The sequence below is a fragment of the Macaca thibetana genome, chromosome 6 (assembly GCF_024542745.1).
Source record: "Macaca thibetana thibetana isolate TM-01 chromosome 6, ASM2454274v1, whole genome shotgun sequence".
Classification (NCBI taxonomy): Eukaryota; Metazoa; Chordata; class Mammalia; order Primates; family Cercopithecidae; genus Macaca; species Macaca thibetana.
Window position 1 is genome coordinate 119,323,013 of NC_065583.1, and position 18,803 is coordinate 119,341,815.

The window sequence follows — 18,803 nt, forward strand, 5'->3', positions numbered from 1 at the left end:
TGATTTTATGTGCAATTAGTGTCTTGATTCATAATTGCCCTGTGACCTAGTTTAATATTGCCACTTTTTGCATGAAAAAGCTAAGGCACAAATTACTTAAATAACTTTGTTTAAGGCTACAGAGCCAGAATTCTGATGGATGCAGTCAGCCTCTGGAATCAGTACTCTAAACTATCATTCCATATTCCCTGTCTAAAAATCATAGTACGGTAGAAGAACACTGGCATGAGAGCCATGAAACCCTGGCCAAATTCCTAGCTGTATCCTTTCCGTTGTGTGACTCTGGGCAAGTCCCTTAACCTCTTTGGATTTTACTTTCTTTCCTCAGGCGTTAAAATGGGCCATTCTTACTTTATAAAGTTGTGAAGATTAGAACACTGTACTTTACAATTCTTAGGATGAGTTTCTGACATATGTCAGGTATTCTTTGAAAGGTAGCTGCTGCTATTGTCATGGTGGTTATATAAAAACAATGCAAAAGAAGTGTAATAATATATTACAAGAAGTGTAATAATAATATTACATAATAATAATAATAAAAGAAGTGTAATAATCATATATATACATTTTTATTATACTTTAAGTTCTATGGTACATGTGCACAATGTGCAGGTTTGTTACATATGTATACATGTGCCATGTTGGTGTGCTGCACCCATTAACTCGTCATTTACATTAGGTATATCTCCTAACGCTATCCCTCCCATCTCCCCCTTTCCCACAATAGGACTCGGTGTGTGATGATCCCCTTCCTGTGTCCAAGTGATCTCATTGTTCAGTTCCCACCTATAAGTGAGAATATGCGGTATTTGGTTTTCTGTTCTTGCAATAGTTTGCTGAGAATGATGGTTTCCAGCTGCAACTGTGTCCCTACAAAGGACACGAACCCATACTTTTTTATGGCTACATAGTATTCCATAGTATATATGTGCCATGTTTTCTTAATCCAGTCTTTCACTGATGGACATTTGGGTTGATTCCAAGTCTTTGCTGTTGTGAATAGTGCCGCAATAAACATATGTGTGCATGTGTCTTTATAGCAGCATGATTTATAATCCTTTGGGTATATCCCCAGTAATGGGATGGCTGGGTCATATGGTATTTCTAGTTCTAGATCCTTGAGGAATCGCCACACTGTTTTCCACAATGGTTGAAGTAGTTTACAGTCCCACCAACAGTGTGAAAGTGTTCCTATTTCTCCACATCCTCTCCAGCACCTGTTGTTTCCTGATTTTTTAATGATTACCATTCTAACTGGTGTGAGATGGTATCTTATTGTGGTTTTGATTTGCATTTCTCTGATGGTGAGTGATGATAAGCATTTTTTCATGTGTCTGTTGGCTGTATGAATGTCTTCTTTTGGGAAGTGTCTGTTCATATCCATTGCCCACTTTTTGATGGGGTTGTTTTTTTCTTGTAAATTTGATTGAGTTCTTTATAGGTTCTGGATATTAGCCCTTTGTCAGATTAGTAGATCACCAAAATTTTCTCCCATTCTGTAGGTTACCTGTTCACTATGATGGTAGTTGCTTTTGCTGTGCAGAACCTCTTTAGTTTAATTAGATCCTATTTGTCAATTTTGGCTTTTGTTGCTGTTGCTTTTGGTGTTTAGACATGAAGTCCTTGCCCATGCCTGTGTCCTGAATGGTATTACCTAGGTTTTCTTCTAGGGTTTTTATGGTTTTAGGTCTAACATTTAAGTCTCTAATCCATCTTGAATTAATTTTCGTATAAGGAGTAAGGAAAGGATCCAGTTTCAGCTTTCTACTTATGGCTAGCCAATTTACCCAGCACCATTTATTAAATAGGGAATCCTTTCCCCATTTCTTGTTTTTGTCAAGTTTGTCAAAGATCAGATGGCTGTAGATGTGTGGTATTATTTCTGAGGGCTCTGTTCTGTTCCATTAGTCTATATCTCTGTTTTGGTACCAGTACCATGCTGTTTTGGTTACTGTAGCCTTGTAGTACAGTTTGAAGTCAGGTAGCGTGATGCCTCCAGCTTTGTTCTTTTGGCTTAAGATTGTCTTAGCAATGCGGGGTCTTTTTTGGTTCCATCTGAACTTTAAAGCAGTTTTTTCCAATTCTGTGAAGAAACTCATTGGTAGCTTAATGGGGATGGCATTGAATCTATAAATTACCTTGGGCAGTATGGCCATTTTCACAATATTGATTCTTCCTCTCCATGAGCATGGTATGTTCTTCCATTTGTTTGTGTCCTCTTCGATTTTACTGAGCAGTGGTTTGTAGTTCTCCTTGAAGAGGTCCTTTACATCCCTTGTAAGTTGGATTCCTAGGTATTTTATTCTCTTGGAAGCAATTGTGAATGGAAGTTCATTCATGATTTAGCTGTCTGTTTGTCTGTTACTGATGTATGAGAATGCTTGTGATTTTTGCACATTAATTTTGTATCCTGAGACTTTGCTGAAGTTGCTTATCAGCTTAAGGAGATTTTGGGCTGAGACAATGGAGTTTACTAAATGTACAATCATGTCATCTGCGAACAAGGACAATTTGACTTCTTCTTTTCCTAACTGAACACCCTTTATTTCTTTCTCTTGCCTGATTGCCCTGGCCAGAACTTCCGACACTATGTTGAATAGGAATGGTAAGAGAGGGCGTCCCTGTCTTGTGCCAGTTTTCAAGGGAATGCTTCCAGTTTTTGCCCATTCAGTATGATATTGGCTGTGGGTTTGTCATAAATAGCTCTTATTCTTTTGAGATACATTCCATCAATACTGAATTCATTGAGAGTTTTTAGCATGAAGGGCTGTTGAATTTTGTCAAAGGCCTTTTCTGCATCTATTGAGATAATCATGTGTTTTTTGTCTTTGGTTCTGTTTATATGCTGGATTACGTTTATTGATTTGCGTATGTTGAACCAGCCTTGCATCCCAGGGATGAAGCCCACTGGATGATGGTGGATAAGCTTTTTGATGTGCTGCTGTATTCGGTTTACCAGTATTTTATTGAGGATTTTTGCATCAATGTTCATCAGGGATATTGGTCTAAAATTCTCTTTTTTTTGTTGTATCTCTGCCAGGCTTTGGTATAAGGATGATGTTGGCCTCGTAAAATGAGTTAGGGAGGATTCCCTCTTTTTCCATTGATTGAAATAGTTTCAGAAGGAATGGTACCAACTCCTCCTTGTACCTTTGGTAGAATTCGGCTGTGAATCCGTCTGGTCTGGGACTTTTTTTGGTTGGTAGGCTATTAATTATTGCCTCAATTTCAGAGCCTGCTATTGGTCTATTCAGGGATTCAACTTCTTCCTGGTTTAGTCTTGGAAGAGTGTAAGTGTCCAGGAAATTATCCATTTCTTCTAGGTTTTCTAGTTTATTTGCATAGAGGTGTTTATAGTATTCTCTGATGGTAATTTGTATTTCTATTGGGTCGGTGGTGATATCTCCTTTATCATTTTTTATTTCATCTATTTGATTCTTCTCTCTTTTCTTCTTTATTAGTCTTGCTAGTGGCCTATCAATTATGTTGATGTTTTCACGAAAACAACAACTCCTTGATTCATTGATTTTTTGGAGGATTTTTTGTGTCTCTATCTCCTTCAGTTCTGCTCTGATCTTAGTTATTTCTGCCTTCTGCTAGCTTTTGAATGTGTTTGTTCTTGCTTCTCTAGTTCTTTACATTGTGATGTTAGGGTGTCAAGTTTAGATCTTTCCTGCTTTCTCTTGTGGGCATTTAGTGCTATACATTTCCCTCTGCACACTGCTTTAAATGTGTCCCAGAGATTCTGGTATGTTGTATCTTTGTTCTGATTGGTTTCAAAGAACATCTTTATTTCTGCCTTCATTTTGTTATGTAACCAGTAGTCATTCAGGAGCAGGTTGTTCAGTTTCCATGTAGTTGAGCGGTTTTGATTGAGTTTCTTAGTCCTGAGTTCTAGTTTGATTGCACAGTGGTCTGAGAGACAGTTTATTATAATTTCTGTTCTTTTACATTTGCTGAGGAGTGCTTTACTTCCAACTATGTAGTCAATTTTGGAATAAGTGTGATGTGGTGCTGAGAAGAATGTATATTCTGTTGATTTGGGGTGGAGAGTTCTGTAGATGTCTATTAGGTCTGCTTGGTGCAGAGTTGAGTTCAATTCCTGGATATCCTTGTTAACTTTCTGTCTGGTTGATCTGTCTAATGTTGACAGTGGGGTGTTAAAGTCTCCTATTATTATTGTGTGGGAGTCTAAGTCTCTTTGTTAGTCTCTAAGGACTTGCTTTGTGAATCTGGGTGCTCCTGTATTGGGTGCATATATATTTAGGATAGTTAGCTCTTCCTGATGAATTGATCCCTTTACCATTATGTAATGACCTTCTTTGTCTCTTTTGATCTTTGATGGTTAAACTCTGTTTCATCAGAGACTAGGATTGCAACCCCTGCCTTTTTTTTGTTTTCCATTTGCTTGGTAGATCTTCCTCCATCCTTTTATTTTGAGCCTATGTGTGTCTCTACCTGTGAGATGGGTCTCCTGAATACAGCAAACTGATGGGTCTTGACTCTTTATCCAGTTTGCCAGTCTGTGTCTTTTAATTGGACCATTAATCCATTTACATTTAAGGTTAATATTGTTATGTGTGAACTTGATCCTGTCATTATGATATTATCTGGTTATTTTGCTAGCTAGTTAATGCAGTTTCTTCCTAGCTTCGATAGACTTTACATTTTGACATGTTTTTGCAATGGCTGGTACCTGTTGTTCCTTTCCATGTTTAGTGCTTCCTTCAGGGTCTCTTGTAGGGCAGGCCAGGTGGTGACAAAATCTCTAAGCATTTGCTTATCTGTAAAGGATTTTATTTCTACTTCACTTATGAAACGTAGTTTGGCTGGATATGAAATTCTGGGTTTAAAATTCTTTTCTTTAAGATTCTTGAATATTGGCCCCCATTCTCTTCTGGCTTGGAGAACTTCTGCTGAGAGATCTGCTGTTAGTCTGATGGGCTTCCCTTTGTGTGTAACCCGACCTTTCTCTCTGGCTGCCCTTAACATTTTTTCCTTCATTTCAACTTTGGTAAATGTGACAATTATGTGTCTTGGAGTTGCTCTTCTCAAGGAGTATCTTTGTGGTGATCTCTGTATTTCCTGAATTTGAATGTTTGCCTGCCTTACTAGGCTGGGGAAGTTCTCCTGGATGATATCCTGAAGAGTGTTTTCCCACTTGGTTCTATTTTCCCCGTCACTTTCAGGCACCCGAATCAGACGTAGATTTGGTCTTTTCACATAATCCCATGGTTCTTGGGGGCTTTGTTCATTTCTGTTTACTCTTTTTTCTCTACTCTTCTTTTCTTGCTTCCTTTCATTCATTTGATCTTCAATCGCTGATACTCTTTCTTCTAGTTGATCGAGTTGGTTACTGAAGCTTGTGCATTTGTCATGTAATTCTCCTGTTATGATTTTCATCTCTATCAGTTCTTTTAAGGTCTTCTCTGCATTGATTATTCTAGTTATCCATTCCTCCATTCTTTTTTCATGGCTTTTAGTTTCTTTGCCCTGGTTACGTAGTTCCTCCTTTAGCTCTGAGAAGTTTGATCGACTGAAGCCGTCTTCTCTCAACTCGTCAAAGTCATTCTCCGTCCAGGTTTGTTCCATTGCTGGCGATGAGCTGCGCTACTTTGGAGGGGTAGATGCTCTCTGATTTTTTGAATTTCCAGCTTTTCTGCCCTGCTTTTTCCCCATCTTTGTGGTTTTATCTGCCTTTGGTGTTTGATGATGGTGACGTACTGATGGGGTTTTGGTGTGGGTGTCCTTTCTGTTTGTTAGTTTTCCTTCTAACAGTCAGGACCCTCAGCTGTAGGTTTGTTGGAGATTGCTTGAGGTCCACTCCAGACCCTGTTTGCCTGGGTATCAGTAGCGGAGGCTGCAGAAAATAGAATATTGCTGAACAGCAAGTGTTGCTGTCTGATTCTTGCTCTGGAAGCTTCGTCTCTGTGGTATACCCTGCTGTGTGAGGTGTGAGGTGTCGGTCTGCACCTAGTGGATGTCTCCCAGTTATGCTACTCAGTGCCAGGGACCCACTTGAGTAGGCAGTATGTCTGTTCTCAGATCTCAACCTCCGTGCCTGGATATCCACTGCTCTCTTCAAAGATGTCGGACAGGGGCATTTACCTCTGTGGAGGTTTCTGCTGCTTTTTGTTTAGCTATGCCCTGTCCCCAGAGGAGGAGTCTACAGAGGTAGGCCGGCCTCCTTGAGCTGTGGTGGGCTCCACCCAATTCGAGTTTCCCAGCGGTTTTGTTTACCCACTTAAGCCTCAGCATGGCGGGCGCCCCTCCCTCAGCCTCACTGCTGCCTTGCAGTTAGATCTCAGACTGCTGTGCTAGGAATGAGGGAGGCTCTGTGGGCGTGGGACCCTCTGGGCCAGGTGTGGGATATAGACAGACACACACAGAAAAAAAATCTGAAAAACTGTAATACTGACTATGAACATTTTAGTGTAACACTGATACCGTTTGGTGTGGTTTTTTCTATATTTCCCAGGTTTCTTCAATGTGTTAGTTTGATCATTGCAAAAAAATAAGAAAAAAATTTAATTTTAAAATTGCCTTCTAGAAAGAATTTTAAAATTGCCTTCTAGATTAAAATTTTTAAATTGCCTTAAAATTTAAAATTTTAAATTGCCTTAAAATTTAAATTTTTGCCTTAAAATTTAAATTTTTAAATTGCCTTAAAATTTTAAATTGCCTTAAAATTTAAATTTTTGCCTTAAAATTTAAATTTTTAAATTGCCTTAAAATTTAAAATTTTAAAATTGCCTTCTAGATTTTCCAGGTGTTGTGTGTCTCAATTTCCTTTGGCTAGGAAAAAGAATTCCCTTCCCCCTTGCGCTTCCCAGATGAGGCGATGCCTCGCCCTGCTTCAGCTCTTGATGGTCGGGCTGCGCCCGTGGTCCAGTGCCAAGTGTCCAACACGCCACAGTGAGATGAACCTGGTACCTCAGTTGAAAATGCAGAAATCACCCGTCTTCTGTGTCGCTCACGCTGGGAGCTGGAGGCTGGAGCTGTTCCTATTCGGCCATCTTGGGCGCGCCTCCCAGTTATAATATATGTTATCCTGTGGACCCCAAAGTGGGGTTTTTATGTCAGTCTATGGGAGCAGAAACTCTGTAAAGGCAGGCAGAAGGTCCACTTGACTCCTTCTGACTGATTGGACCTCTTCTCATTTGAGATCTTTTTGAGGCACCACAATTAAGGACCAGTGAACTGCGTCCTTCTGAGGTATTACAAAAATAATTAACTGTGCAGCTCTTTCTAGAAGGCAATTTTAAAATTAAATTTTTTTCTTATTTTTTTGCAATGATCAACCTAACACATTGAAGAAACCTGGGAAATATAGAAAAAACCACACCAAACGGTATCAGTGTTACACTAAAATGTTCATAGTCAGTATTACAGTTTTTCAGATTTTTTTTCTGTGTGTGTCTGTCTATATCCATGCCTGCCTTACTCTCTTCCCTCTCTCCTCTCTCCTCCCTCCCCTGCCCTCCCTTCATCCCTTTCTTCCTTCCTCCTTTCCTTCCTTCCTTCCTTCCCTCCTTCCCTCCTTCTTTCTTGCCTGCCTCCCTTCCTGCCTGCCTCCCTTCCTGCCACTTATGTTCTCTTAACATTGAGAAAAAATTCCCCCATCATTAATTATTCTTGATTGGCATGAGAGTGGCCGAGAGCACAGACTCAGGAGACTTTGAATTCATGACATGCTTTTTGTTAGCTGTGTGACCTTAGGCAAATTATATAACATGTCTCTGCTTCAACATCTGTCCCAACATTTCTCTTTCTCATCTGTAAAATGGGAATAATAGTAGTTAATATTTACCTCATAGGGTTTTTCTGGGGAATTAATACATATGATTAATACATGTGGGCTTAATACATGTGAAATGCTCACAATAATGTTTATCATATTGTAAACCTACAATTAGTAGCTGCCTTTGTTGTTGGTATCATCATTATTGTTATATTATTCTATAGTAATATTATTGGCCACACAGTATTCCATAATATGGATATACCATAATTTATTTAAATGATACTTTTTGGATGGTATTTAGATTGTTTCCATGCTTTCCCCCGTTTTGGAAGCAGTTACAGTAAATATTTTTAAAGGTAGATTTTTTTTTTTTTTTTGGCTGATCTGTGATTATTTTCTAAGAATAAATTCCTAGGGACAGCATTGCTTGGCCAAAGGCCATGAACATATTTAAAGTATCGATAGCATATTGCCAAATTTCCCTTTAGAATGATCATTTAAATTTACATCTCTGTCAGTGGTATAAGAAAGTGAGTGTTCATTTCTCTGCACCTTTGCCTACTCTGGATATTATTAATACTTGTACATACCTTTGCCACTTGCATGGGTGAAAAGTGTAATCTTAACTGCTGTTTTAGTTTAATTTTTTTTCCTCTGATATTTTTATGAGCCAAACCTAAAGAAAATAAAAATGAACAGAAATACTTCACCAGGTTTCGCAAGGAAATGTTATAGCAGTGTATTAGTCTGTTCTCATGCTGCTAAGACATACCCAAGACTGGGTAATTTGTAAAGGAAAGAGATTTAATTGGCTCACGGTTTAGCACGGCTGGGGAGGCCTCAGGAAACTTACAATCATGGCGGAAGGGGAAGCAAACACATCCTTCTTCATGAGGCAGCAGGAGAGAGAAGCGCCGAGCAAAAGGGAGAAAATCCCCTCATAAAACCATCAGATCTCATGAGAATTCACTCACTATCATAAGAACAGCATGGGGGTATAACTGCCCTGTGATTCAGTTACCTCCCATCTCCCACAACAAGGGGATTATGGGAACTACATTTCAAGATGAGATTTGGGTGAGGACACATCCAAACCATATCAAGCAATAACTATGTCGCCCTATATACTTGCTAGGTTTGTGTATTCACATGCATAGCACAGGCATATATTGTAGTAACAGCCTTGTGAGCCCTTTACTATTGAAGTTCAGAAGGCTGAGCTATGGTGATTAATTTAACTGCAGGTAAACATGATCTTGTGAAGAGACACTACAGTGTGCTCTGAATAAAATCAATAGTGATTAATTTGTCCAGTTACCTTTTCTCTCTTGCAAGTACATATTAGAATTGCCAAGCAGTTGTTCCATTCAGCACTCAGAACCTATAGATCATTGTTATCTTGATTAGGCTCCTAAGCCTCTACACTGTATCACATTTAGGGGAGTGCTTCTCTGAAAATGCAGTGTTGCTTGGATTATTCCAGTGATTGTTTTAGGACAGTTTCAGGGCTGACCCTGGGATACATTATGAGGTAGACAATGTTTTTGACACAAGCCTTCTGTGATCCTCATCTGCAACCTTCTGTTTCAAAAGACTCCAGACTCTGAAATTAAATATTTTCAATGTATGTTCATTTATTCACAGGTCTTTTTTTTCTTTTTTCCTCTTATTTCTTCTCCCTTATCCCTTCTGCACTGTCTGCACATTTGTTGTTTTACTTGATTCTCATGGGTAAGATGTTAGAAAATGGTTGTAGTAATCCTCTCTTCCTAAAAGCTTAGCTCAATACGTGCCACTACTATCCTCAAGGCATTGAGAATCCGACTCTTCAGATGTGGGAAGGCGCCTGGATAGTTCCAGTGAATGTCCAACATTATCGATGTTTGAATCATTTTAGTCAATGTGTTTAATTTATGCTTGAATTTCAGATCTTGTTAAAAGAGGGCATGCCGAGACTAGCTTGGTCATGGAGACCCTAACCCAGTGTCACTAGAGGAATTAAAGACACACGCAGAAATATAGAGTGTGGAGTGGGAAATCAGGGGTCTCACAGCCTTCAGAGCTGAGAGCCTTGAACAGAGATTTACTCACATATTTATTGACAGCAAACCAGTCATAAAATTTACTAAAAGTATTCCTTATGGGAAATAAAGGGATGGGCCGAAATAAAGGGATGGACTCTGGATAGTTATCTGCAGCATGAACATGTCTTTAAGGCACAGATTGCTCATGCTATTGTTTATGGTTTAAGAATGCCTTAAGCGGTTTTCCACCCTGGTGGGTCAGGTGTTCCTTGCCCTCATTCTTGTAAACTGACAACCTTCCAGCGTGGGCGTCAAGGCCATCACGAGCATGTCACAGTGCTGCAGAGATTTTGTTTATAGCCAGTTTTGGGGCCAGTCTATGGCCAGATTTTGGGGCCTGTTCCCAACAAGGGCACAAGCTTTTTTGTTATTGAAATGGCTCTTGGGTTTACAAAGGTAAAAATCCCATTTAAAACTGTGGCTTTAAACAATAATATTTTGAAGTTATGGGAATGCTTTTACTTTTCAATATAGAGTTTCCCCCAATCAAATTTTGAGGACTAACATGGCATCGCTACAGTACAAGGAGGTATCCCGCATTTGATCTGAACTAATTCTTATAATTTATTTGAAAATATGCTATATTCTTTCACTCTTAATCGTTTTGCCTCAGATAAAATACCCAGGAGCTGATATGGATATCACTTTATCTGCTCCATCATTTTGCCGTCAAATTAGTCCAGAGGAATTTGAATATCAAAGATCATACGGCTCTCAGGAACCTCTGGCAGCCTTGTTGGAGGAAGTCATAACAGATGCCAAACTCTCCAGCAAAGAGAAGAAGAAGAAACTCAAGCAGGTAAAAGGATATTCTTTTTATTTTATTTTATTTTATTTTATTATTATACTTTAAGTTCTAGGGTACATGTGCATAACGTGCAGGTTTGTTACATATGTATACTTGTGCCATGTTGCTGTGCTGTACCCATCAACTCGTCAGCACCCAACTACTCGTCATTTACATCAGGTTAACTCCCAATGCAATCCCTCCCCTCTGCCCCCTCCCCATAATAGGCCCCAGTGTGTGATGTCCCCCTTCCCAAGTCCAAGTGATCTCATTGTTCAGTTCCCACCTATGAGTGAGAACATGCGGTGTTTGGTTTTCTGTTCTTGTGATAGTTTGCTAAGAATGATGGTTTCCAGCTGCATCCATGTCCCTACAAAGGACACAAACTCATCCTTTTTGATGGCTGCATAGTATTCCATGGTGTATATGTGCCACATTTTCTTAATCCAGTCTGTCACTAATGGACATTTGGGTTGATTCCAAGTCTTTGCTATTGTGAATAGTGCCGCAATGAACATACACAGATCTAGAACTAGATGTACCATATGACCCAGCCATCCCATTACTGGGGATATACCCAAAGGATTATAAATCATGCTGCTATAAAGGATATTCTTTATAAATCATTTTTCTCCTCCCTACTGTTTTTTTTTAATTTTAATAGGCTTCATATAAATCTCATCTTCTGAGCCATAGCAGTTTTCTAAGTATACTAGTCAGTTCATACATTCCAGAAGTCTCAATGATTTACTCACTATGGTCAGTTTCCTAGATCTATATTCTTCAGTGTAAACCTGTTACCATTGCCAAACTCTTCATTGACAGAGTTATTCTCTAATATTTGTCCTTTATTTTGGTATGTGGCATGATGTGAATTAGCAGAGCATCTACATTAATCTCAGAGTAAAGATCAGTGAGGGTAGATTTCTTTTCATGTTTTCAAAAGGCAAATCCGATGGAATTCACAGATGTAAAATATCTAGAGTTTAAAAGTCATTGGTTTTAGATAGCCACTATCAAATTAGTTTCTTGCCTCAGGTATCAGTACAAGTTTTTAGTTCCTCTTATGTTAGGGAACACAGCTTAGGGTTCCAGAGAATTGTTTTTAACTCACAATATGTTAATTTTGACTATTCATCACGATTGATCCATGATCAGGTGAGTGGTTGTTGTTTTTAAAGACCGAACTCTACATAGTTGGATTCGGGAAACATCGTACGTGTAGGGTTACACATAGAGCACCAGAGTTCTGGGTTTCTAATCATATTATTCTCAGAGTAATTCTGGAGGAGAGTTTGGTGGTGAAGATCAACAGAAAGTATACTGCCTCTCTTTTAAGCTTTTCACAAAGTAATATACACCAGAATATTCCCTCTTCCATTTGGGCAGAAGCTGGTGGGACTGAGTTGGAGAAGCAGAGAAATGGTGTAATGTAATTGGGACAAAATTTTATTTAGCTGTGTAGAACAGAAGTTATTTTGAAGTCAGAGTTACTTGTGAATATTTAAAAAGTGAGGTCTATTTGTAGTTGGCGGTGGGGGAAATTTTAAGAAACATGATTAAAAGGGGAACTTACTTGAAGCTTAGATCAAAAGAAAGATAGATTAACTCTATAGAAATTGGAATCAAATGGTTTAACAAAAATAAACAAAAATAGGAAAGTACAGGCTCAGAAACTCTTACAATTTGGCTGCCTAATTTTATTGGCTTTTCTGTGTCTTTTTTTACTCTTCTTGGACCATTCGTTATTTTAGTTTCAGAAATCCTATCCTGAAGTCTATCAAGAACGATTTCCTACACCAGAAAGTGAAGCACTTCTGTTTCCTGAAAAACCCAAACCGAAACCACAGCTGCTAATGTGGGCACTAAAGAAGCCTTTCCAACCATTTCAAAGAACTAGAAGTTTTCGAATGTAATAATACTTCCACAGCAACAGGCGCCAGAGACCACTGTTGTTGTTTTGAGTGAATGGTGGTTAGGAGAAAGACTTTGGTGGTGGAAGAAAGAAAAGCATAAAACAAAGACTACTGAAATGTAGATAAAGATTGCCTTAGTTTTTAAAAATGTTTAGTCATTAGTATTTTTATAAAACTCAATGCTATTTTTAAAGTGTATAAATTGGTTAAAATTTATGAGTCAAATATATAGTGATAATGTTAACATGTTTGTAATTGTTACAAAATTTAAGGATATTTTTATCTCTGCTTTCTTTTTTATGGTGTTTATTAAATAATTGTGTATATACATCCTAGCTACTAATATCTTTATTACAGCCTTAAGACTTAATTTTAAGTCTTAAAAATAGTGTGTATACTTGAATAAGAAAGACACTGGGTACTGTTAATATGATGCTATTGACTTCGTAGCCAATTATGATTTCTCCTGTATAAATTCCAGTTTTTATTGCTGCACATAAATTTTGTAATGTCTTATATTGTGATGGCTATGTCTTTTATTGCAGATTTATTGGATATTATGACAGATTTTACTAAAGCTAGTGTTTTTATAACGTATATATTAGTTGATGTTTACCTATAAGTGGAGTAGATTTTCATCTGCCTGCAATGGTATAATTTCAGTCCTAGCTAAAAATGGAAAGTTGAACTGGATAAATTCTTTGGGTACCCTTAGACCTGTGATTCTAAGTCAAACACAAATGGGTTAAATAAAATGAGACTACTTCCGTTATATATTTTCATCCTTTTGAAAGTAAGTGAAATGTAAATAAATTTATTTTTTTTTAAAATGCCATACCTCGTGTTTCTTTTTTCGCATTTATTTAGATCAGTTAGAGAGCATCCTCAAATGCCTTTGCCAATGATCTTCATCAGTCATTAATTTCTATGAGAAAATAGAAAGTAAGATTTGGGCTTTTGTATTGACTGGCCTTTAGGTGAGCACTTTGTTAATTTTTTAGCATTGCTTTGCCCTTTTGTAAAATTGTGGTGCACTTGGATTATGGAGCAGCTGAAAGTCTTCCTCTGAGCGCAATTACCCAAAAAGCTGAGAGCAACACCTACTAATTGACTTACAGTACTCCTTGGACTGATTTTTCTTTGCACTTAAGATTTGCTCCTGTTTTCTTGTAGCAAAATACCTCCTACAATTGATGCAGATTTTGCTTTTAAAAATGGATCAAAGTATTCCTAATGGTTTGGGTACCACCTTACATTCCAAATACGTAATGTAATGGGAGATTTTTAGTGTTTCGGGATTCATTCTCAGACTTTGGCAGTCTGTTTAGAGCCAAGAATAATTACTCTTTCTGCTCTATTTTCACTCCAAGGTAGAGTTTATTTTTCAGAGTCTCTTTTCCTGTTGCTTATCTTTGAAAGTATATGTAGTTGTTTTCTTTCCTTTTTTTTTTTAAGATTACTTTTTAAAAAAAAATATAACATACTTATGGAGAGATCATAAAATATAAGCACCAACTAAATGTGAAATAGATGACTAGATAATAGCAGTTATCCAAAGTGGTTGTCCCAATTAACACTCCCATTAACAGTGTATGAGAACTCCTTTTGTTTAATATCCTCACCAAAACTTGATATTGGCAGAGTTTGAAATGTTGTCAATGTGGTGGGTATTAATAGTGTCTGATTGTGGTTTTAGTTTGCATTTCCCTGATTATTAATATGGCTGAACATTTTTTCCTTTTTTTTGACTTTTTTGTCTTTGTACAAATTTTAATATCAGATCAAGCCTACACACCACGCACACAGAGACACACACTCACCCTGTTGAGTTTTTTTTAAAATTTTGATTGTATTATATCTATAAATCAATTTGGAGAGAATTGCTATCTACAATATTAGGTCTTCTAGTCCATGACCATGGTTTACCCTTCCATTTGTTTGAAATAAATGAGAAAAAAGTTGTTCTTTTCTTTGAAGATTTACAAATCTTTTGTTAGATTGTTCCCAAGTGTTTGATACTTTTAAAAAAGTATCAAAAATTTTCAAAGAAGATAGTACCCATTTCTTGTTTCAACAGTTACTCAGCTGATCAATGTTAATGTTCAATTCTTTTGTAAATGGTGGTGGTGTAAAATTTCCTTATACTGTTTGTTGCTTGTGTATGGTATAAAACTTAGTTTTCCTGAGTTTTGTATACAATGAGCCTTGCTAGACTTGCTAATTCTAGACATTTGTGTGATTCTTTTGCATTGTCTACATATTAGGGAAAAAACAACTTTTGCTTTGCCGTTCTGTGGTAGACAGCATCTATATTGTCCTCAGTGATCCTTGCTTCCTGATATTTAATGCCTTGTGTAGTCTCCTGTCCTTGAGTATGGGTGGAGCTAAAATGACACATTTCTAAAGAATAGAATACATCATCAGTGATGGGGTATCACTTTTGAGATTAGATTCCAAAACTCTGGCTTCATCTTGCTTGTCTTCCTTCTTATTCTCTCCCTGGCTTGCTCTGGGGAAAGCCAGCTGTCATGTTGTGAGCTACCCTTTCAGAGGCCCACCAGGCAAGGAACTGATGTATCTGGCCAACAGCCACCGTGGATGTGAAGCCTACCAACATCTTTATGAGTGATCTTGGAAGTGGATCTTCCCTTGGTCAAACCTTGAGGTGACTCTAACCTTAGCTGACACCTTGATTGGAGACTTTTGAGAAACTGTAAGCCAGAGGACTTAGCTAAGCTGTGCCTGGATTCCTAATCCACCGAAACTGTGATATAATAAATGTTTATTGTTTTAAGCCTCTTAATTGAAGAGTAATTTGTTATAAAGTGACCTAGATACAATATACTTTCCAATCTTTATTTCCTTCCTTCCTTCCTTCCTTCCTTCCTTCCTTCCTTCCTTCCTTCCTTCCTGCCTGCCTGCCTGCCTCCATTATTTCTTTTCCCTGGCTCCCTCCCTCCTACCCTCCATCCTTTCCTTCTTTTTTGTCTCAGGACACTGGAGATCTTCAGTATAGCAGTTCATTGTTTCCCCTTTATCCGCTGTTTCACTTTGCACAGTTTCAGTAAGCCATGCTCGACCACAGTCAGAAAATATTAAATAGAAATTTCTAGAAATAAACAAGTTTTAAATTGTATGCTGTTCTTATAGCATGATGAAATCTTGGACTGTCCTGCTTTGTCCACTCTGAAAATGGCTTATCCCTTTGTTGCGTGGATCCATGCCTGGTAGACCAGGTGCATTGTCTATGAGCGGTAATATTTTGAAAGGAATCTCTTTTTTTGTTTTGTTTTGTTTTGTTTTTGTTGTTGTTGTTGTTTTAGCAGCAGCTCTCAATAGTGGGCTTAAAATATTGAGTAAACTATGCTGTAAACAGATGTACTGTTATCCAGGCTTTGTTGTTCCATTTATAGATCACAGGCAGAGTAGATATAGTGTATTTTTTAAGGGCCCAAGGATTTTTTGTTATTTTTTTGTTTTTTTTGTTTTTTCATTAAAGAACGTTTATTTTGTGATGTGAAGTTTACACAACTCTTTTTATTTATTTATTTATTTATTTATTTATTTATTTATTTATTTATTATTATACCTTAAGTTGTAGGGTACATGTGTATAACGTGCAGGTTTGTTACATATGTATACTTGTGCCATGTTGGTATGCTGCACCCATCAACTCGTCATTTACATCAGGTATAACTCCCAATGCAATCCCTCCCCCCTCCCCGCTCCCCCCTCCCCATGATAGGCCCCGGTGTGTCATGTTCCCCTTCCTGAGTCCAAGTGATCTCATTGTTCAGTTCCCACCTATGACTGAGAACATGCGGTGTTTGGTTTTCTGTTCTTGTGATAGTTTGCTAAGAATGATGGTTTCCAGCTGCATCCATGTCCCTACAAAGGACACAAACTCATCCTTTTTGATGGCTGCATAGTATTCCATGGTGTATATGTGCCACATTTTCTTAATCCAGTCTGTCACTGATGGACATTTGGGTTGATTCCAAGTCTTTGCTATTGTGAATAGTGCTGCAATAAACATACATGTGCTTGTGTCTTTATAGCAGGATAATTTATAATCCTTTGGGTATACACCCAGTAATGGGATGGCTGGGTCATATGGTACATCTAGTTCTAGATCCTTGGGGAATCGCCATACTGTTTTCCACAATGGTTGAACTAGTTTACAATCCCACCAACAGTGTAAAAGTGTTCCTATTTCTCCACATCCTCTCCAGCACCTGTTGTTTCCTGACTTTTTAATGATTGCCATTCTAACTGGTGTGAGATGGTATCTCATTGTGGTTTTGATTTGCATTTCTCTGGTGGCCAGTGATGATGAGCATTTTTTCATGTGTCTGTTGGCTGTATGAATGTCTTCTTTTGAGAAATGTCTGTTCATATCCTTTGCCCACTTTTTGATGGGGTTGTTTGTTTTTTTCTTGTAAATTTGTTTGAGTTCTTTGTAGGTTCTGGATATTAGCCCTTTGTCAGATGAGTAGATTGCAAAAATTTTCTCCCATTCTGTAGGTTGCCTGTTCACTCTGATGGTAGTTTCTTTTGCTGTGCAGAAGCTCTTTAGTTTAATTAGATCCCATTTGTCAATTTTGGCTTTTGCTGCTGTTGCTTTTGGTGTTTTAGACATGAAGTCTTTTCCCATGCCTATGTCCTGAATGGTACTACCTAGGTTTTCCTCTAGGATTTTTATGGTATTAGGTCTAACATTTAAGTCGCTAATCCATCTTGAATTAATTTTCGTATGAGGAGTAAGGAAAGGATCCAGTTTCAGCTTTCTACTTATGGCTAGCCAATTTTCCCAGCACAATTTATTAAATAGGGAATCCTTTCCCCATTTCTTGTTTCTCTCAGGTTTGTCAAAGATCAGATGGCTGTAGATGTGTGGTATTATTTCTGAGGACTCTGTTCTGTTCCATTGGTCTATATCTCTGTTTTGGTACCAGTACCATGCTGTTTTGGTTACTGTAGCCTTGTAGTATAGTTTGAAGTCAGGTAGCATGATGCCTCCAGCTTTGTTCTTTTGACTTAAGATTGTCTTGGAGATGCGGGCTCTTTTTTGGTTCCATCTGAACTTTAAAGCAGTTTTTTCAAATTCTGTGAAGAAACTCATTGGTAGCCTGATGGGGATGGCATTGAATCTATAAATAACCTTGGGCAGTATGGCCATTTTCATGATACTGATTCTTCCTATCCATGAGCATGGTATGTTCTTCCATTTGTTTGTGTCCTCTTTTATTTCACTGAGCAGTGGTTTGTAGTTCTCCTTGAAGAGGTCCTTTACATCCCTTGTAAGTTAGATTCCTAGGTATTTTATTCTCTTTGAAGCAATTGTGAATGGAAGTTCATTCCTGATTTGGCTCTCTGTTTGTCTGTTACTGGTGTATAAGAATGCTTGTGATTTTTGCACATTAATTTTATATCCTGAGACTTTGCTGAAGTTGCTTATCAGCTTAAGGAGATTTTGGGCTGAGAGAATGGGGTTTTCTAAATATACAATCATGTCATCTGCAAAGAGGGACAATTTGACTTCTTCTTTTCCTAACTGAATACCCTTGATTTCTTTCTCTTGCCTAATTGCCCTGGCCAGAACTTCCAACACTATGTTGAATAGGAGTGGTGAGAGAGGGCATCCCTGTCTTGTGCCAGTTTTCAAAGGGAATTTTTCCAGTTTTTGCCCATCAGACTAACAGCAGATCTCTCGGCAGAAACTCTACAAGCCAGAAGAGAGTAGGGGCCAATATTCAACATTCTTAAAGAAAAGAATTTTCAACCCAGAATTTCATATCCAGCCAAACTAAGTTTCATAAGTGAAGGAGAAATAAAATCCTTTACAGATAAGCAAATGCTTAGAGATTTTGTCACCACTAGGCCTGCCTTACAAGAGACCCTGAAGGAAGCACTAAACATGGAAAGGAACAACCAGTACCAGCCATTGCAAAAACATGCCAAAATGTAAAGACCATGGAGGCTAGGAAGAAACTGTATGAACTAACGAGCAAAATAACCAGTTAATATCATAATGGCAGGATCAAGTTCACACATAACAATCTTAACCTTAAATGTAAATGGACTAAATGCTCCAATTAAAAGACACAGACTGGCAAACTGGATAAAGAGTCAAGACCCATCAGTCTGCTGTATTCAGGAGACCCATCTCACACGCAGAGACATACATAGGCTCAAAATAAAGGGATGGAGGAAAATTTACCAAGCAAATGGAGAACAAAAAAAAGCGGGGGTTGCAATACTAGTCTGTGATA

The 18,803-nt window shown here is 38.0% G+C and overlaps 1 protein-coding gene across 1 annotated transcript in view; it reads left to right on the forward strand.

Annotated features, from left to right (window-relative positions):
* Positions 1–13,366, forward strand: part of DEPDC1B (DEP domain containing 1B) — a 117,216-nt gene extending 103,850 nt beyond the window's left edge. The window contains exons 10-11 of the mRNA XM_050794378.1: positions 10,442–10,627; positions 12,370–13,366. Of these exons, the coding sequence (XP_050650335.1) occupies positions 10,442–10,627; positions 12,370–12,531 (348 nt within the window). The 3' untranslated portion in view covers positions 12,532–13,366. The remainder of the gene's footprint in view (positions 1–10,441; positions 10,628–12,369) is intronic.
* Positions 13,367–18,803: the final 5,437 nt, after the last annotated feature.